Source organism: Zalophus californianus, chromosome 1, assembly GCF_009762305.2.
Source record: "Zalophus californianus isolate mZalCal1 chromosome 1, mZalCal1.pri.v2, whole genome shotgun sequence".
NCBI classification, from domain to species: Eukaryota; Metazoa; Chordata; class Mammalia; order Carnivora; family Otariidae; genus Zalophus; species Zalophus californianus.
The window spans coordinates 97,379,058-97,400,425 of NC_045595.1; the positions used below are offsets into that span (position 1 = coordinate 97,379,058).

The 21,368-nt window shown below is 37.0% G+C and overlaps 1 protein-coding gene across 3 annotated transcripts in view; it reads left to right on the forward strand.

The window, feature by feature from the left end:
- RASA2 (RAS p21 protein activator 2) overlaps window positions 1-20,806 on the forward strand; it is a 121,873-nt gene extending 101,067 nt beyond the window's left edge. For 2 of the 3 annotated variants that reach the window (XM_027583124.2, XM_027583125.2), the window contains exons 20-24: window positions 12,750-12,832; window positions 13,547-13,755; window positions 14,451-14,554; window positions 14,905-15,094; window positions 17,730-20,806. In XM_027583124.2, the coding sequence (XP_027438925.1) occupies window positions 12,750-12,832; window positions 13,547-13,755; window positions 14,451-14,554; window positions 14,905-15,094; window positions 17,730-17,760 (617 nt within the window). In that variant the 3' untranslated portion in view covers window positions 17,761-20,806. Of the gene's footprint in view, window positions 1-433; window positions 446-12,749; window positions 12,833-13,546; window positions 13,756-14,450; window positions 14,555-14,904; window positions 15,095-17,729 lie in introns of all 3 variants that reach the window. The other variant, XM_027583123.2, reaches the window with a different exon arrangement.
- Window positions 20,807-21,368: the final 562 nt, after the last annotated feature.

The following is a 21,368-nucleotide window of genomic DNA, read 5'->3' on the forward strand; positions in this document are numbered from 1 at the left end:
TTCCTCATTTAAAGTATTTTCTAATCTAAACTAGTATTCTAAAGTCTTTTTTTGGCTTAGAACTTTAAGATAATCAGGTGATAGCTTTGGCCTTTTTCCTCCAGAAAAATGCACATACAAACTAGACACAAAATTTTGCATATACTTTCAGTGAGTTTGTAGATCAGAGTTCATCTACAGATCTTATGAGGATAAAATTCTATAGAGTGATTAGGCTGCTCTAGGTATAAAATAGACACATTAGAAATTACATTGTTTTCAGGCCTTAAGAAATTTAACCTACTGGAATGACATTGGAGGAATAAGCTCTATTATATGAAGTTTCAATATTATGTATCAAAACCTACAGTTTTAAGCATCCATGCCTTTTGTTTTAACTATTTTGATGGATTTTTCCAAAATGTATTACATGCTTCCCTGCCTTCTAAAAAAGAATTCATTGAACGTAAGTTAACATTTTTAGATGACTTGGGGCTGTCATTGAAATATTACTTATTATGTAGTGCTTTGATTTAGTGGTGTTTTCAGAGCTGCTTAATGGGTGTGTGCAGCTGTTTACTCCCCAGCTAAATGCCTTGGACTGCTGTGCTTTTATGTTCCTGTGTTTGCTTTATACAGTTTTTCTCTATCCCCTTTATATTCAGGCTGTTACTTTAAATTTCTTGTGCTGTCAGTGAACCATAATGTAACATCCCACTCCCACCTTCATCACCCAGCTCGATTTTTTACCACAAATACACTGAATGAGGATACAGGTACTGTGTTTGTTAAAATTATGTTTAAGATTAAAAGGCTGATGGAAGATTTAAGGACTTTCCTCTGTGGAGGAAATGCATGGGCTTTGGAGTCTCTGATTGTTCAAGCAAATGTTTTGCTTACTTCCTATTTCCTTGCTGTTTCTGGATAGCCAAGACTCCTAGTTAAATCTCTTGCTACACTTGCTATGTGACTTTGGTGTCTGAAAGAGTCTCTCCCAGATTTTCTATAAATGGCTCTAAATCATTGGGTCTTTCACTCTGCCTCTTACTGGACACTAGTATTCTGAACCAAGTATTTTTATTACTTAGAATCAAATAGTATGGTCTTTTCCCATTTTCCTGGAAAAGGAATTAATAGAATGTTCTCAATTTTAAGGGTTTTTCCTAAGTAAGTTGTTAAGGTTTTGATGCCTGCTTAGGTAATCACTAACAAGTAATAGTATGCAACTTATCTTCAATACAACTAGATTAATGTGTGGCAAATGAGTATTGTAGGGCACTCAGCAATCAGTCATGATTATATTGACAGTTTTTTATGAATATGTATGCTTGTGATTATGGTTTTATATTGCTATATTGCAGTGTAGTCATCTTCTATAAATAAAAGTTCTTCTAGTTGTATGCTGAAATCAAATGAGTTATTGACTTCCAGCCTCTTTAACATGTGCTCTTTTACCTTCATGCTTTTGCATATGCTATACCTAGAAATTCCTTTCTTTCCTTCTTCACCTGTGTAATTTGTTGTCCTTTTAAGCCTCAGATCAATTATCAGCTGTTTATGGAAGTCAGTTATAAGCCTCTAGCCACTTCAGTTGAGCTATTCCCTTATTCTGTTTCTTTATCACCTTAGGAATAACTCCTGTCACACCATGTAGTCCTTACTTTTGTCTGCCTCTTCTTCTAGTCTGTGAGATCCTCAATGTCAGGGACCATTTTTTACTATCTTCATTAAACCATGTCGTAAATGTTCTTAATAAATGGTGTTCTTCAAAGAGCACCATGTCTTCCAGATATATTATCATCTGAATTACTTTAAGAACCACTGCTCTAGGTTTCCGAAATTTCCACCAAGAGTACTAATAATAGGTTATTAACAGATTCATCTCTGAAATCCATTCTGTGTTCTCCAAACTTGATTAGGTATTGTCTACTCTTGGGAGACCTGATATACACAGATACATACAGCATACACAACTTCCATGTGATATCAAATGTTCCAGTTCATATAGCCTATGGACAATATAAAAGAAACTTTGATGATGTTTGAAACATAAATCTCAGTACATTTAGGTTGAATTCATTTTCACCTGCTCATACTTTTACACACTGCGTTCTGCAGCATTTTTTTCTTTGGTAGCTAAAGAACACCAATGTTGCAGTCATACATTCACTCAACAAATATTTTATTGAGTGCCTAGTATGTGCCAGATGCTGTCCTAAGCTCTAGAGAAAACAGTAGTAAACAAAACATACCAAAATTTTTGCCCTTGTGGAATTTTAAGTGATAGATGATGAACAAAAAAAGTATGTAGTATATTGGAAATGAGGTGGACAAAAATAAAGCAGAGAAAGGGAATAGAGAATGATAGGCTTATGAGGAGGGTTGCAGTATTAAAAAGTCTAGCCAGGGAGGGCTTCACTAAGAAAGTGTCATTTGAACAAAGACCTAAAGATGATAAGGGAGTGAGTCATGTGGATATTTGGGGTAATAATGATGCATAGTTAACAGCAGCCAGTACAAAGGCCGTGAAACAGAAGCATGCCTAGAGTATTCAAGAGATAAGAGAAAGCTCTTGTGGCTAAGGAGGGGAAAAAAGAGTAAAAGGGTAGTCCTAGGAACTTAGGTCAAAAAGGTCATGGAGAAGCTAGATATTTTTAGGGCTTTGTGGGCCATTCTAAAACTTCTACTCTGAGTCAAAGATGGAAAGGCATTGGAGAGCTTTAAAGAGAGGAATTACATCATTTGACTTATGTTTTAATAGGATCAACCACTCATACTACGTGGAGAATAGATTGAAGGGGGTGAGGAGACCAGTTAAGAGGCATTGTAATAGTTCAAGGGAGCAAAGATAATGGCTTGGACCGGTTGGTAGCAATGGAGGCAATAAAAGTGGATCACATTCTGTGTCTTTTTTTTTTTTAAGTTTTTATTTATTTGACAGAGAGAGAGCACAAGCCAGGGGAGTGTCAGGCAGAGGGAGAAGCAGGCTTCCTACCGAGCAGGGAACCTGATGCGGGGCTCATACCCATCACGACTTGAGCCAAAGGCAGACACTTAACGACTGAGCCGTCAGGCGCCCCTCACATTCTGGATCTTTATAAAGATAGTACTCAGGTGCTTTGCTAGAGGATCAGATATGAAGAGTGAGAAAGAGGCAAGACAAGGATAACTCCAGGGATTCGAGCTTACACGACTACACTGCTGAAGTGACCTTTTAAAAACAGACCCGGGGTTTTCATAGTGAAGGAGCGTGTACAGCCATACCTCAGAGATACGGTGGGTTTGGTTCCAGACCACAGCAATAAAGCTAATTCACAGTAAAGTGAGTCAAATGAATTTTTTGGCTTCCCAATGTATGTAAAAGTTACCTTTATGCTCTACTGTGGTCTATTAAGTGTGCAATAGCATTATGTCTAAAAAAGACAATGCGTACCTTAATTTAAAAATACTTTGCTTAAAAAAATACCATCTTCTGAGTTTTTCAGCAAGTTGTAATCTTTTTGCTGGTGGAGGGGTCTTGCCTTGATGTTTGGCTGCTGGCTACTCAGGGTGGTAATTGCTGAAGGGTGGGTAGCTCTGGCAATTTCATAAAATGAGACAACTATGAAATTTGCCACATCAATTGTTTTTTTCACAAATGATTTTTCTGTAGCATGTGATGCTGTTTGATAGCATTTTACCCACAGTAGAACTTCTTTCAAAATCCGAGTCAGGGGCACCTGGGTGGCTCAGTCATTAGGCGACTGCCTTTGGCTCAGGTCATAGTCCCGGGGTCCTGGGATGGAGCCCCGCATCGGGCTCCCTGCTCAGCAGGAGGCCTGCTTCTCCCTCTCCCACTCCCCCTGCTTGTGTTCCCTCTCTCGCTGTGTCTCTGTCAAATAAATAAAATCTTTTTTGTTTAAGATTTTATTTATTTATTTATTTGAGAGAGCGAGAATGAGAGAGAGCACATGAGAGGGGGGAGGGTCAGAGGGAGAAGCAGACGCCCTGCTGAGCAGGGAGCCCAATGTGGGACTCAATCCTGGGACTCCAGGATCATGACCTGAGCCGAAGGCAGTCGCTTAACCAACTGAGCCACCCAGGCGCCCCCAAATAAATAAAATCTTTAAAAAAAAAAAAATCCAAGTCCATCCTCTCAAACTCTTCCAGTGCTTTATTAATTAAGTTTAGATAATGCTCTAAGTCCTGTTGTCATTTTACTAGTCTTCACAAGAGTAGATTCCATTTCAAGAACTACTTTCTTGGGGCGCCTGGGTGGCTCAGTTGGTTAGGCGACTGCCTTCAGCTCAGGTCATGATCCTGAAGTCCTGGGATCGAGTCCCGCATCGGGCTCCCTGCTCAGCAGGGAGTCTGCTTCTTCCTCTGACCCTCCCCCCTCTCATGCTCTCTCTCTCTCATTCTGTCTCAAATAAATAAATAAAATCTTTATTAAAAAAAAAAAACTACGTTCTTTGCTCATCCGTAATAAGACTTCTCATCCATTAAAGTTTTACCTTGAAATTACGGTAGGTCAGTCACATCTTCAGGCTCCACTTCTAACTCTAGTTCTCGTGTTCCTTCCAACACATCTGCAGTTACTTCCTCCACTGAAGTCTTAAACCACTCAAAGTTATCAAGGAGGGCTAGAATCAACTTTCTTCCAAACTCCTGTTAATGTTGATATTTTGACTTCTTAAAAATTACAAATGTTCTTAATGGCATCTAGAATGGTAAATCCTTTCCAGAAGGTTTCAGTTATGTTGCTCAGATCCTTCAGAGGAACCAGCATCTGTGGCAGCTATAGCCTTATGAAATGTTAACTGTTAAGACTTTAAAGTCAAAATTACTCCTTGATCCATGGGCTACAGAATGGATGTTGTGTTAGCAGGCACGAAAACAACACTAATCTCGTTGTATATCCTCATCAGAGCACTTGGGTGACTGGGTACATTGTCAGGAGCCTTAATATTTTGAAAGGAATGTCTTTTTCTGAGCAGTAAGTCTGAACAGTTGGCTTAAAATATAGACTACATTATGTTGTAAACAGATGTGCTGTCATCCAGGCTTTGTTCCAATTATAGAGCACAGGCAGAGTAGATTTAGCATAATTTTTAAGGGCCTTAGGATTTTTAGAATGTAAATGAGCATTGGCTTCAACTTAAAGTCAGCTACATATGTTCCTAACAAGAGAGCCTGTCCTTTAAGGCTTTGAAGCCTTGAAGCCAGGCATTGACTTCTCTCTAGTTGTGAAAGTCCTAGATGGCATCTTCTTCCAGTATAAGACTTTTATCTACATGGAATATCTGTTGTTTAGTATAGCCACCTTTATCAATTATCTTAGCTAGATCTTCTAAATAACTTGCTGCAGCTTCTACGTCAGCACTTGCTGCTTCACTCTGTACTTTTGTGCTATGGAGAAGCACAAGCTTCTTTCCTTCTTTTTCTGCTAGCTTCAAACTTCTTGTGCAGCTTCCTCACTTCTGTTAGCCTTGATAGAATTGAAGAGAGTTAGGGCCTTGCTCTAGATTAGGCTTTGGCTTAAGGAAATGTTGTAGCTGGTGTGATCATCTGTTCTGACTACTAAAACTGTCTCCATATCAGCAATAAGGCTGTTTCAGTTTCTTATCATTCATGTGTTCCCCTGGAGTCACACTTTTAATTTCCTTCAAGAGCTTTTCTGTTGCATTCACACCTTGGCTGTTTGGCACAAGAAGGCCTAGCTTTTGGCCTGTCTTGGCTTTTGACATTCCTTCCTCACTAAGCTTAATAATTTCTAGCTTTTGATTCAAAGTGAGATGTACAACTCTCCCTTCCACTTGAACACTTAGAGGCGATGGTAGGGTTATTAATTGGCCTAATTTCAGTATTGTTGTGTCTCAGAGAATAGGGAGGACCAAGGAGAGGGAGAGACATGGGAGAATGGCTCGTTGGTAGAACATTCAGAACACACACAACATTTATCAATTAAGTTTGCTGTCTTATATGGGCATAATTCATGGTACCCCAGAAGAATTAGAGTAGTAATATCAAAGATCACTAATCACCATAACAAATATAATAATGGAAAGTTTGAAATATTGTGAGAATTACCAAAATGTGACACAGACACAAAAAAGAGCAAATGCTGTTGGAAAAATGGTACCAATAGACTTGCTTGATGCAGGGTTACCACAGGCCTTCGATTTATAAAAAAACACAGTATCTGTGAAGTGCAATAAAGCAACACACAATAAAATGCAGTGTGTCAGTATTAGACTAATTCTTTCATAGATAACATAGATTAGTAGAAATTATCCAATTAACTTGGAAGACTATATAGGACAACTCTGAGGGATTTGACCCTCAAAAATGGGAGACATGCTGGAATATTATTATATGGCTTTTCTCTCTGAAGGCACTCCTAACCTGTGCAGTGTGAGATGGCTGAAATTCAAGTAGGAAGCCACAGTTTTATTGGCTTGAGGTACTAGAAGATACAGTTAAAGAGGAGCTGGAAATTGAGGAGAAAAGAGGATGAGCCTTCCAATGTGTATATGAACTCCCTGGGAATCCTTGGCTGACTCTTCACCTGCGTATGCAAGGGGGAAGTGCAAAGAAGCTACTAAAAAGTAGTATCGGGAAAGACTTAAAAAGATGATCCGAAATTTCAATTCCTTTTCTCCCCAGGAGAAACATTTTGGAATTTTAGAAGGGCTTAATGAACACCCTGGGGTTTTCATTGAAATAGCAAAAAGGCAGTGACTCAGCAGTAAAGACTGTCCTAAGATTAAGGTATAAAACCAGGTCTCAGAGTGATTTAACTAATGTCACTGTTCAAGGGAAGGTAACTGAATCCAGTCTCTACAGTGTGTCATTCCTTAGGTCCAGTATACAATGAAACATTAACAAGTTTGAGAAGAAACAGTAAAATAGGACATACAGACATGAACAGATGAAATTTCTGTTCATCTTTTTTACAAGTATTACAAGTACTTGAAGGACTTACTGTAAAAGATAGTCATGAGTAAAGAAACGAAGGATTTCAGCAAAAGAAACACTCGAAACTATTAAAAGGAATCAAATGGAAATCCAAAAGTGCAATATTTTCAACTGAAATATTAAAGAAAAGTTCAGGGAACTTGAAGATAGATTAGTAGAAATTATCCAATCTGGGAACACAGAGAAAAAAGACTAGGAGAGAAAACAAACAAACAAACAATAGAACCTCAGTGGCTTTTGGAACAATATCAGACAGCCTAACATGTGCCTGGTTGGTGTCAGAAGGAGAGTAAAGAGTAGAGCAGAAAAAATATTTAAAGAAATAATGGCCTCAGATGTGGTGAAAAACATTATTTTACAGATCTAAGAAACTCAGTGACCTCCAAGTGTGATAAATACAAAGAAAATCACACTTAGACATATATAATTAAATTAAACCAAAGAGATACAGAAAAATCTCAAAAGCGGAAGAACAGAAGACAAATTGCATACAGGAGAACAACAATACACTTGACAGCTAACTTCTCATAAGAAGCAACCAAAGCAAAAAGACAATAGAATGACCTCTTTAAAATGCTGAGGAAAATAAAACGCTCAACCTAGAATTCTAGTGAAAATTTGCTTTAAAAATGAAAATATCCTTTAGGTAAATGAAAGCTGGGAGACTCCATTGCAAACAGGTTTTCACTGTAGGAATGCTAAAGGAAATTCTTCAGGCTGAAGTGAAATAACACCAGATGGAAACTTAGATCAACAGGAAGGAATGAAGAACACTGGAAATGGTAAATATGTAGGTAAATGTAAGAATGTCTTTTCTCTCATTTTCCTTAAAAAGCAACTGTTTAATAAGCAAAATTTGTAACATTGAATTGCACAGTTCATAATAAATGTAGATGTAAAATACAGGACTGGAGTAAATTATTTGCAAAGCCCTTATATTTTATGTGAAATGACACAATAATTTTAATTTTTTAATTTTAAGTAGACCATAATCAGGGCTATATACTATAATCGCTAGAACAAAAACATTTTTAGAAAAAAGTATAGCCCATCCCCTCTCCTTTACCCAAAAAGTAAATAAATAAATACGGCAGGAGGGGAAGAACAGAGGAGCAAAAATCAGATGCAATAAATAGGAAACAAAATGTAACAAGAAATAGCAAAATGATAGCTTAAACACAGTCATATCAATAAATAAAGAGAACATCATATCCAAGATCAGGAGCAAAGCAAGGATTATCTACTTAGATCATTTCTACTCAACATTGTCCTGGAGGTGGTAATGTAATAAGGCCAAAAAAGGGGGAGGAGAAGGCATATGTAGAATATCCTAAGGAATCTTCAAAACAAGTACTTGAACCAATAAATGAATTTAGTGAGGCCATGGAATACATGATTGATATATACAAATCAACTGTATTTCTATACACTGGAAGGAAATGGTTAGAAAATGAAATTTTTAAAATACCATTTACAGTGCCCCCCCCCCAAAATAATTAAGAATAAATTAACCAGTGAAGTACAAGGCTTCTGCCCTGAAAACTATAGAACAGTGTTAAGATAAAATAAGGAAGGCATAAAAGGCGTACATCATGTTTTTGGATTTGAAAATTCAGTATTTTTTAAGAAGTCATTTCTCAAACTTCTCAAATTTATCCTGATTTTAACACAGTCCTACTTCAAATCCCAGAAAGCTTTTTTTGTTATATTCACAAAGTTGTAAGATCACTAGTTCCAGGACATTTTCTCACCCCAGAAAGAAGCCCTCTGCCCATTAGCAGTCACTCTCCACTCCTCCATTCTCCTAGCTCCTAACAACCATCTATTTACTTTCTATGTCTGTGGATTTGCCTGTGCTGGGCATTTCCTATAAATGGACTCATATAAAATATATAACTTTTTTTCTGTTTGAGAATCTTTTTATTGTTATGTTAATCATCATAGATTACATCATTAGTTTTTGATGTAGTGTTCCATGATTCATTGTTTGTGCATAAAACCCAGAAAAATATATAACCTTTTAAGAGTGGCTTCTTTCTCTTAGCATAATGTCTTCCAAGCTCATCCGTGATATAGCCTGAGTCAGTACTTTATTCCTTTTATGGCTGAATAATATTACATTGTATGGATATAAGCCAGATCTTGTTTATCCATTCAAAAGTTGGACAGATTGTTTCCAGTTTTTTCCTATTGTGAATGATTCTGCTCTGAATATTCCTGTATAAGCTTTTGTGGATATAATGTTTTTTGGTTCTTTTGGGTATATACGCCTAGGGATGGAATTGATGAGTCATATGGTAACTCTAGGTTCAACTTTTTGAAGAGGTCATAGAAATTTTAACTGAAACTGGGTTTCGTTCATCTTTTTTTAAGATTTTATTTATTTATTTGACACAGAGACAGCCTAAGCAGGGGGAGCTGCAGGCAGGGGGAGGGAGAAGCAGGCTCTCTGCTGAGCAGAGAGCCTGATGCGGGGCTCAAACTCAGGACCCTGGGATCATGACCTGAGCCGAAGGCAGACGCTTAATGACTGAGCCAGCCAGGCGCCCCTTAAGGGGAAATTTAATGCACTCACATTTATTGTGATTACTATGATTACTGCTTTGTTTTGTATTCTCTATTTACTAGGCTTTTTTGTTCATTAGGTTTATTTTTCCTTTCCTGCCTTTTTTTGGAATAATCAAGCCCTTGATTGCATGCTTTCTCCCCCTCCGTCCCCCACCCCGTGAGAGAATTTGGGCATCCTATTTGTACTCTAAGATTGTTAACAAATTTAAACTTAGATGTTTAACTTAATGTCTACAGTAAGTCAAAGTCCCCATTCACTTAGGAAAAGGATAATAGGTTGCTTTCAATTTATTTCCCAAGCATCTCCATAATGAAGTCATATGGAACTGTTAAGACTAGATTTTCTTTTTCTTTTGCCTTCTTACATTATTCTTTCATGATTTTCTATCCATATTTGTCAGTTTTGCTGATTTCTTTGCTCAGCACTATTTCTTACATATTTGCCTTTTCCTGCATTTATTACTTATTTTGCAGGAGTGCTTCCTCAAAGAATTATTTCAGTAGGCTTTATGACTGGTATATTTTCTGAGTCCATGCATAGTTTTTAAAAAAAGTCTATTTCACCCTTACTCTTGAATGATAGACAATTTAAAATCATTTTCCCTGAGAACTTTGAAGATGGTTTGCTAGTTTCCTTTGTTGCTGGTGAGAATTTTGATGTCAGTCTGATTGTGTCTTGATTCCTCTCCCTAGTAACTCTTATTTTTTTTTTTTCCTAGTAACTCTTATTTTTCTTTAGCCTTCAAGTTCTAGTATTTTACTCCCCAGTGTGAGGTTATGGACTTTTTCCTTCCGTGCTGCTCAGCACTTGTTGGATCCTTTCAGTCTGGAGATTCCTGTTTGTTTTTTTTTTAATCTCTGGGACATTTTCATTGGTCATTTTCTCCTGAACACTCTTTCTGGTCTGTTTCTGGAATTCTTATTAGGTATTGAAATTTATACATCCATCCGTCATGGCTCTTAACTTTTTTAACTTTCTGTTTCTTTGTCCTTTTGTACTGTATTTTTGGAGAGTCCTCAGTAAAATCTAATCACCTTGCAATTCATTCCAGTTAACACTAGTAACTGTGAAGGTAACTCTGATGACATCATGATAGTATATGTGCCTGGAAGCAATATACTTTCTCTACATATGCTATGTTATAATTTGCCCAGAAATGAACAAATACAGCAGTTCTAGGGTATGTGATTGCTGTGTGTGTTAAACAAATCTAAAGATAGAAACTTCCTGCAAAATTACTAAATTCTCTGGAATCTCTGTGGTGCTACTCCATGTAGATCAGTACCCATAGGTACTTCATTGTATCCTTCATTTCCTCAAAGGTTACCCTCTTTGTTGTGTCTGTGTCTCAGGGTGCTGATTTCCCTCATCGTTTGGTGATCTTTTTGGCAATTTGCTCATCTGTGTGTTTTTACACTCTGTTCACCTGCTTGAGTGTTCGGTAGCTTACTGCCAGTGGTTGTGAGGGAGGTACAGGACAGGCTGCCGAGGGGCAAACCTGCTGCTCGTCTTCTGGTGTGCGTGCTCTCCTTCCCTCCTGAGGGCCAGCGACTACCTGTGACGGGCACCGCTCTGCCACCCCAGTAGGCACCATTGCTGCTTAGCCTGGGAAACAAACCTCTGTTGACTGCCGCTTGGGACAAGCTGAGGCAGCTGACCTGTTAATCATCCTGATTGTGTGTGTGTGTGTGTGTGTGTGTGTGTCCGTCCGTCCGTCCCCATTCCCCGGCTGTCTGTGTCCAATGACTCTGGCTTGAAGCTGTCTTCTAACTACTACTTTTGCAGATGTCTTTTCCTACATGTGGTTCGGGCTGTGGCTTCCTTCAGTTTACTCTCTCCTCCCCCCGCTGCCATAAATTTGATCTTGTCTGCTTCCAGGATACTGGTGATAGTCTTATTTTCTCATGCACTTAGGATTTGTATTTGTTGAATTTAAATGTTGTTTCCTGAGAAAAGTTTTCCCTAACCATCCAATTTAAAGGAACTTCCCAGCTACTTTCTATTATATCACCTTAGGTTATTTTCATTATAACATCTATGTCTACCTAATATTTGTCTTTTGTCAGTCTTTCCAGACTGAAATGCACACTTCATTAGGGGCCTTTTTTGTTCTGTTTACTGCTGTATCCCAGGTGGTTAGAAGAGTGTCTGGTATATACTAGACATTAAATGTATGATAGTTTAATTAAGTAACTTTATCTTTTCTAAAAAATTATACATCAGATCTGCTTGAATTACACAAATTTTAGATTTTATACCAGCAGCCGGGCTTAACAAATATTTTGGGTTAACCTGTCTGTTCAAGACCCAAAACATTTACTAACCAAATAATTGTCTTTGACCAGAAAGCTGTACATTAACCCATGGACCAGTATGAACATCGAGTTCTTAACTTCCAGCGCTTCAGTATACGTGTCATTAAACTCTGCTTTAAACTCTGGGAGAATTAAAGCAAAGCTTCGATTTTTCTGAGAACATTACAAAATGACCAGGAAAAGCCATAATTATATTTGCTTATAGTTTCTATGATATGAGATATAGTCTATTCTCAGGTAAATTGTAAATCAAAATGCGTCATATCATCATGCCATATTACAGTGGAGTTCCTTTAAAAGGCAAACTCAAATTTCCAAATTCTTAAATTAGGTGTAAATGATTCACTCTACCAAATAAAATGTTTACTCTTGTTCCCTATATCTCTTAGAGTAAATTTGGTAGTTCTAGTCATCTGTTCAGCCAATATATGATAGTAATAAACAACTTTTCAATTTTAAATCTTGTTTTCAGGGTCAATCCCTTAAATATTAGACTGTTAAAACAGAAAAATCCGCTTAGCAGTCTGATTCACCCCTTACGTGAGAACTCCCTGAAAGAAAATTACATGTCTGGGCAAGATTGACCAGGCCTCTACTGCTAAGTATATTATTTTTTCAGTTCCCATATAATTGTTACAAAATATAACAACATTCTAGTTTTCTATATCAAGATCAAATTTATTCCCATATTTTTCTTTAAAAATGTTTTAAATTTTATATTGAAAAAGGTAAAGAGAAAGTAACTTACAGAAAACAAGCAAAATTCATCTGTTCCATAAAACAAAAGAATGCTTATATGTATATCTTTAGGAAATCTTTAGGTTACTTACATTTCTACTGTGAAGAGGATGAGCTTAAACCTTATGTAATTAACCTCATAATTCTGATGGAAATCATTTTAATTTTGTTCTACTTCTTTTATTATTTAGGCAAAGATGCAATTTACACAATTCCAGTGAAAAACATTCTTGCTGTGGAAAAACTGGAAGAGAGCTCTTTCAATAAGAAAAATGTAAGTTACATGAATAATCACTTAAAGCTTTTTAAATTGCACATATTACTTGATTGAAAATTTTCAAGGTTGTTTTGTATTTGCCATTAATCATTACTATTTTAATTGTTGGCTAGAACTGTCTTAAAATTGTCCATTATTTTTCCTGAAACTAACATTGTGTCTCCATTATACTCAAATAAAATTTTTTTTAAATAAAATGTTTAAAAATAAAATTGTCCATTGTTATTGATGCCTTATATAGTCTGCCTAGCCTATTAAGTTAAAGGTACTTTTCTCAGTACTTCTCTAATCTGACCTTTCAACTTGACATTCAAGTCTTTAATAATATAGTCCCAGCCAGTCTGTGCAATCTTATGTACTGTATACTCAAAGCAATCAGGGTGATTTCCTGTTTCTCTGTATTCTCCCACTGCTTTTCCCTTACTCATACTTTCTCCTCCATCTGCAGTTCCCTCCCTTCATTCCTATTTATATGATAGTCCATTCTTTGGACATGTGTGACTTCTAAAAATTATATTCTGTTGTACTTAGTACCATGTGACTCAGATTGTCCTTGGAACTAATTTACTTGAAAAGTAACAATTTGTAAGATACCTGAGCAGCAGTTATCTAGCCAAGCAAACTATTTTTCTCTTATTATACCTTTTTCTGTTTGTACTGTGTTGGTTTTTAGACTCTGTTACTAACTTTTTATCTTAATTGCCTATGAAGATGTTCCAAGTAATACATATGGAGAAACCACTCTATGTCCAGGCAAATAATTGTGTAGAAGCTAATGAATGGATAGACGTACTCTGCAGGGTGAGCCGATGCAATCAGAACAGGCTCAGCTTTTATCACCCCTCTGCATATCTCAACGGAAACTGGCTCTGCTGTCTGGAGACCAGTGAGAACGCTCTCGGCTGCAAGCCATGTACTGCGTAAGTTTCTTTCTGATTAAAAAAAGCAGTGTGGTATATCAATAGAATGAAATATTATCAGCCATAAAATGGAATAAAGTATTGATACATGCTGCAACATGGGTGGACCTTGAAAAATGCCAAGTGAAAGAAGCCAGAAACAGAGGCCATATACTATATGATGACTTTTATAAAAAATATCCAGAATACGTAAATTTATAGACAGAAAGTAGATTGGTGGTTGTGATGGCCTGGAGGGAGGAAGGTTTGGGGAGTGCTAATGGATACAGGGTTTCTTCTTGGGGTGATGAAAATGTTCTCAAATAAATAGTGGTTGGCACAAGTCAAAAAAAGTGAGGTGGGGGCGAGCAATGTCGGAAGTAGATGCATAAGCCTGAGCAAGGAAGAACTTTGCATTCTCTTTCTAATTGTATGGAATAGCCATTGTAGCCCTATGGACTTAAGAAGTAATGTATTGCTTTTGTGCTGAAGTATAGGTGTTATGAAAATGATTTCTCTTTAGATTGGATTTTGGATTAGAGTGCTAGAATGACCAAAACTCTCTTGGCCCCATTTTATTGTCAAATGAGACTAGATTTCTGAGCTTCCTCCTGCAAAGTTCTGAGGTTCTGCTTTTTAATCTCAAGTCACCAAAAGTCTTTGGCATGTTAACAAAATGAAATTTTTCAATGTCTTTAATTTCATTTTTATCATAGAGGTGTCCCTGCAGACATCCAAATAGATATTGATGAAGACAGAGAAACAGAAAGAATTTATTCCCTTTTTACCCTCAGTTTACTTAAGCTGCAGAAAATGGAAGGTAAATATACAATTAAAATATTTTTATATAACCATGATCCTTTGTTACCAATTCCTGAAGTAATTGCTTTGGCATTATCTTAAAGTTGAAAATACTCGTAGCTTTACCAAAATGTTGCTTATGTGGACATTGATTAAACTCCCAAAGGGGCATTTTTCACAGATACTCACAAAGATACTTTTTTTGCATAAATGGGCTGTTCGTAATTAATAAAATGAAAGTATGTGGGTTATCTGTGCATTTCCAGGGGAAGTCTTCCCAGCTTGAGACACTCAGAAAGTTCTTATGTATACTAAAAATTACATTTATGGAATTAGTTTTCTGATAAGAGATTTTACTGCTCCTTTTAGAGGCTTGTGGAACTATAGCAGTCTACCAAGGACCACAGAAAGAGCCTGATGATTATTCTAACTTTGTAATTGAGGATTCTGTAACAACCTTTAAGACAATTCAGCAAATTAAAAGCATCATAGAGAAGCTAGATGAACCTCATGAACAGTATAGGAAGAAAAGATCAAGTAGTGCAAAATATGGGAGCAAGTAAGTATTCTTAAGATTCTTTAAACGTATTTGTAAACATCGTGTGAGATTCCAACTACTACTCTTTACTCACACTGATATGCAGACTTCCTGCTTACCTTCATCTTTCAAGACCGAGCTCAGAACCTTTCTCTTGTGAAAAAGTTCCCCTGGCCACTCACACAGTGGTCTTTGTCTTTGCAGTTCTGCTATTGTTTCGTTATATTGGTGCTGTACTTGATCACCACTTTTAATGTTCACATTATTTCGTTAAGTCAAATACGTAGTAGCTTTTGTTCTTGTTTTGTTTTTACCCTTACTTTTCCATCTTAATATCTTCCACAGTGCCTTATACATACTAAGTACTGAAAAAAAAATCACCTGTGAAAATGCTACAAGTACTTTATAGTTGATTCTTTGAACCCATCTCAGATGTAGGTGACTATTACAGTGGAAAACAGCAGCAATGTCTAACACTTTATTAGGAGCTTAGTCCACCACCAGGCACTGTACCTATTTTACATCATATTATGTAGCGTGTTTTTAGAATCCCCACTGAGGTGGCTTAACCAATAGGAAAAGTTTTATTTTAATTTAATTTTTTTTAAGATTTTATTTACTTATTATTTGAGAGAGAGAGCACGAGCTGCAGGGTAGGGCAGAGGGAGAGGGAGAAGCAAACTCACTGAGCACAGAGCCTGATGCGGGGCTCGATCCCAGGGCTCTGAGATCATGACCCAAGCCGAAGGCAGCTGAGCCATCCAGGCGCCCCACAAGAGGAAATTTTTTAATCTCACAAATTAAGTCCTAACTTCCATAGTTGGTTGGTCCAGCAACTCAATATTGTTATCAAGGACCATCCAGCTACTTACCCGTCCTCAACAAGATGATTTCTGTCTTCCTAAGGTTTGTCCCTTCATGGTCATGGATGAGCTGCAACAGTTCACTATTTTTATATAATAGTATCCAGAGGCAGAAAGACATTATTTCCTTCTCACTAAGAGAAAAGAACCTTATCTAAAGTTACCCCCAGCTTTCCCTGGAACATGGGGCTGCACAGTATCAGCACTAGGATCAGAGTTCTGTTTGCACAGAGGTGAATAGGGAGGGGATCGTTCTTAGTCCACAGTGTACACTGTCTCATTCATCCTCACATCAGTCCAACATGGTTATATTCCTATTTTACAGCTAGAGAAACTGAGGCTCACAGATGTTAAGTGCTTTGTTCAAGGTCATACAGCTGATTAGTGAGGGGCTTTGAATACTGGCCCCACTGTTTTAAGCGTTCTTTAAAAATAATGTGATTATTGGGGCACCTAGGTGGCTCAGTCAGTCGAGCATCTGACTCTTGGTTTCAGCTCATGATCTCAAGATTGTAGATTGAGGGGAACCCCCTCCCCAGGCTCTGCTCTGGGCAAGGAGTGTGCTTGGGATTCTCTCTCCCCATCACTCTTTGCCCCTCCCCACTCTCTCTCTTTAAAAAATGTGATTATTAATTATATTTGTGGTTTATGAACAATAAAAATCAGTTTGACCAGATGTGTGTTCTCCCCAGATAGAAAAAGGTTATTGTAACCATCCGAATCCTGTCTTCTCGACATTAGTGTAATGGGTTCTCTTCCAGCAGTGCTAATATAGTTTTCCTGGAGTCCCCAGAAATTTCCATTTGAGGTCCTAGCCAGTGCTTGACCACTCTTCTTAAATAGTACCTATCCCCCACCCCTGACCACCCTACCTTTTCTCACCTTTATTTTTCTCCATTAAAAAATATCAGTCTTGGGGCACTGAATGGCTCAGTCTGTTGGGTGTCTGCCTTCGGCTCAGGTCATGATATCGGAGTCCTGGGATCGGGCCCCACGTCGGGCTCCCTGCTCAGCAGAGAGCCTGCTTCTCCCTCTGCCCTTCACCTCACTTGTACTTTCTCTCTCTCAAATAAATAAATAAAATCTTTAAAAAAAAAATATATATATATATATATATATATATCAGTCTCTTGGGGTGCCCGGGGTGGCTCGGTAGGTTGAGTGTCCAGCTCTTGATTTCCACTTGAGTTGTGAGATCAAGCCCTACCCCTGTCTCCCCACTCAGTGAGAGTCTGCTTCTCTCCTCTGCCCTTCCCTCTAAGCACACAGGTGCTCATGCTCCCTCTCCCCTCCACCAATAAATAAATAAATCTTAAAAGAAAATCAGTCTATCTTGTACTAGTTTCCTTGTTCATTTTACTTTCCCTGTAACAGAAAGTAAGCTCCGTGAGAGCAAGGTTTTGTCTATTTTGTTCACTGCTGTATCCACAGCTTCTAAAATAGTGCCTAACATTTAATGATCAGTAAATACTTGTTGAGTTAATGAAATAAGACTAGACATGAGAGAGATGCCTGGCTGGCTCAGTCGGTCCTGGGTCCTGGGATCGAGTCCCACATCGGGCTCCTTGCTCAGCAGGGAACCTGCTTCTCCCTCTGCCTGCCATTCCCCCTGCTTGTGTTCTCACTCTCTGACAAATAAATAAATAAAATCGTAAAAAAAAAAAAAAAAGACTTGACATGAGAGATTATCAAGGGAAAATTACAAATACTTAATGGATACTGTGAGATAATTTGTCACTTTTTAAAATGTTATATATCTATCTTTTGAAAAATGGTTTTCTTTTATTTTCTAGGGAAAATCCAATTGTAGGAAAAACATCTTAGAGTATGACCAACTGATTCAGAAGAACTGGAAAATACTATTTTTGTTGGAGTTTTTCAATTCATTGTTTATTTTGTTCCTGGTATTTAAGAATGAACATTGGCTTCAGTGTCACCTATATTCACATTGTATTTAATATTTAATAATTGAAAGTAACTGGGAATCCTGCTATTGATGCATTACTAGAGAATTTGAAATTCAAGATTCCCTTTGTATCTTTTATGTCAAAAGCCATGTGTCTGCAGCTTCTTTTTAATAGAATCTTCCTAAAGAAGCTTTATAACAAAAGGAGAACTCCTCCATAACAAGAAACCATCTCTTCCTGTGACACTCCATGTTCTGTGGACTTTTCACTACCATTAGTGCCTGCTCTATACTGCCAATATTGTGTTTTACTAGAAAATCCAGTCCATGACAATTCAGAGCTTTCCATTTAGTTCATCAGACCCTCCCTCTTCAAAAAAGAAAAAAAAAGATTTTCCTTTCGTCTGTTAGTCATTACAGATTACAATAGGGACTTTTGAAAACTGCCAGAGCATCCTTGAAGGTTGGTAGCTCCTTTTGCCTATTTAAAGATGTAAACAGAACTCAGGAGGAATCAGGGAACATATACTGTTGTGCGCATCTTGTTTACATTTGGGATGAGTGATGGCAGATGAAATACAGTGAGACCACTAAATTTTTTTTCATTGTTTTAAATATCAGGTACTCATTTTCTTGATTTGAAAGTTCAAGTTAACGTGACTTGTAAGGACATCTCTTCTGAAAAAGAAGAGACAGTAGTCAGTGAAAGAAGGTGGTGGAAGAATCACTTGACTTCACCTGTTATTATAAGGGCCACCATGAGGATGCCCTCCTCCTAGTGTGAGGGTGAGAGCTAACTAGAAAACAGTCACTTGGCGCACTTTAATAATCTGGCTGCCCCAGATTATACTTTAGATACTCTGTGGTATCTAATCTTTATGATCAGTTGAATGATCAGTGTTTAAGTCTAGAAATAGTGCTTTCCTGAAAATGTTTATATTTCATTGCTGTTTTCTTATTTCCTGCTAGCCAAATGGAGTTTGGGCAAGCAACTGTTTGAATCCTGTTTTTCCCTAATAATTTACTTTTATCCTCAAAACCGTAATTGTAAATAAGCAGTCGAAGCAAGTTGCCTCCTTGAAGTTAAGAGGGATACACATTGCTTCATCAGTATTAAAAACCATGGTACTCTTATTTTGTCTTTTAAAATTTAAAACATTTTCTAAATGTGGTACTTTGAACCTTGGAGTATTTACATATTTCTGTTTAAAACTGTGACTTATTAATGTAAGTCTAGCTAGTAGTGCTTTTTTTGTTTTCCTGACCATAAGCTATATATCAGGATACACTTTGCCAATTTTGTTATTGGTGAGTAATTGTTTTTAAATTATATTGTTACTAGGGAATTTTTTTAAAGACCATTGGCACACAATCAGAGTTCCAGAAATGATTATAACTGAGCAATGTATTTCTCTAAACGACTTGTGAAAATCAATTGGTTTTATTTAAGAATCGGTCCTAGTCTCCATTATGGTAGGTTTATTCCTGCCCACTTTAAAGACAAGTTTGAAAGACTCCTTTAAATTTTATGAGCTTGTGTATTCCATAAATTACACTGATTTATAAATGTGAAAGAATTTAACCATTTAATAAATTTCTCATTGCTGAATTTCATTCAGATTGAAATTTCCTTTTAAGAGTCTCTGAGATGTCTACCTGAAAAGGACATGTGAGCATTGCCAAGTACCACATTCTTTAGTGGCTGTTTTAGCCCTCTGCTTTTCTTCAAGGCAAAAGAAATATTTTTTAAGTATTTCTAATATCAAATCCCCAATCATGACTGCCTTTAAAGATCATGGCATTGTCAAAGGGGCCAAGGCTGTGTGAATACATAACTCTGAATTTGAACGGAAGAGTTTAGTCATATAGTTATTTTCTTCACATGACACTTTTAAACAGCCTATTTGACTGGAATTAACCAGCTTGGCACAGCCAAAAAGAAGTAATGTGAAATTAATCTTCTTTGAAAGTCTACTGAAATAAGAGACCGTGTCAGTAGGACCCTACAATAACCTAGGTACTTGCTTCCAAGGGCCTCATTCCTCTACTGTTATACTTACGAGTACTTTGATTTTTGCTACCAGATCTGCTTTCTCTGCCTTTTCCACACTTGAAAAAAAATACATGGCAGCTCACTTCACCCTGAAAACCTGAAAATGCTTAGAAGGAGAGAAAAGGATGATTTAAAAACTCTTGCCATAAATGCCAGTTCTGGTTCTTAGTTTAGCCATTTCCATCAGTTGTAGTTGTGGTGATCTATTCTTGTTATTGTTTGTTGTGTTTTTTTTTTAGTTTGGTTTTTTAATATTCATTTACTAAGATGATGGCAATAGCTAAGTTTTTTACCCCCAGGAATATAATTTATCAAATTGAATGATTTTATTTGCCAAAGAAATATGTTTATAATGTCACGGGTAATGGTTAAATGTCAAAACTAGATTTTCCTTATTATTAAAAAAAAAAAGGCGATGAATGATGTGGCTTTTGTTTGTTTCTGAAGCCTAATTTCATTCATTTATCAGAAAGGTTCATTCATGCCAGGTTTTAGAAAACAGATTTTTTTCCTTTTTTTTTTTTTTTTTAAGTAAAAGCACCTTTAATTTGTTTTAACGGTACATCCTGTAATGACAATGCTATAAAAAGCCTTTTAGGTGTCCTTACAGTATGCGAAAAATACAGGACTCATTCTAGAGTTAAATTACCTGTCTTGACCGGTATTATCTGCTTCCGTTTTTATTAACTTGGAAATTAATATGTTGCTAGTAAATATTGGTTTTTACAGTGTCCAATTTGAATATGTAAGTTATCAAAACTTAATGTAGTTAAGAATTTGTGTAACCATGTTGTATTGTTGAGAATGTATTTTTATTTAAATTTTATTTTCTTATCAAGAGTATTATAAAAATTAAAAACTTTTGTAACTGTCGCTTGGAAATAACTCAAATAAATTACAAGAAGCCTGTCTATTCTCTGTGAGACCTTACTTTCTTACTGATTTAAGATTTCTTAAAATTATTGTACCTTGCCTATCACTAAGGGAATAGCAAACATGAGAAGTTCTCAGTAACAAAGAAGAACAAAGCCATCTGTTTTAAAAGTGCTCAGGATTCTTTTCTTGCACTTAACTTGGCTGATTTTTGATGGACTGTGGTCCTTATTCGCTCATTCGTTCAACAGACTTGTTTTGAGGACCTCCAGTATAGAGGCACCATGCAGGATCCCTTCATTCCCGATAGCCGGGCACGTCCAGCATGGAGGATTGTATTCCACCCCTGTCCCTGTCTGGGTAAGTAGTTCAGAGCTGACTTTTTCAGCCTATCTTAGACTTTTTGAAGAATTCCATTTCTACTTTTCTCAAAAGAGTTGACATCAGAGCTTCTGGTTACTCAGGTCCTACACTGACTCCTGTACATTACTCTGCCCTGTAGCTTGACCTTCAGTGCAGTCCTTCCAGATGTTAGAATTTGACTATGTTGTGCCATCTTGCTGACCTGTCTAGAGAATATAAAGCAACAGCACCAAAGAC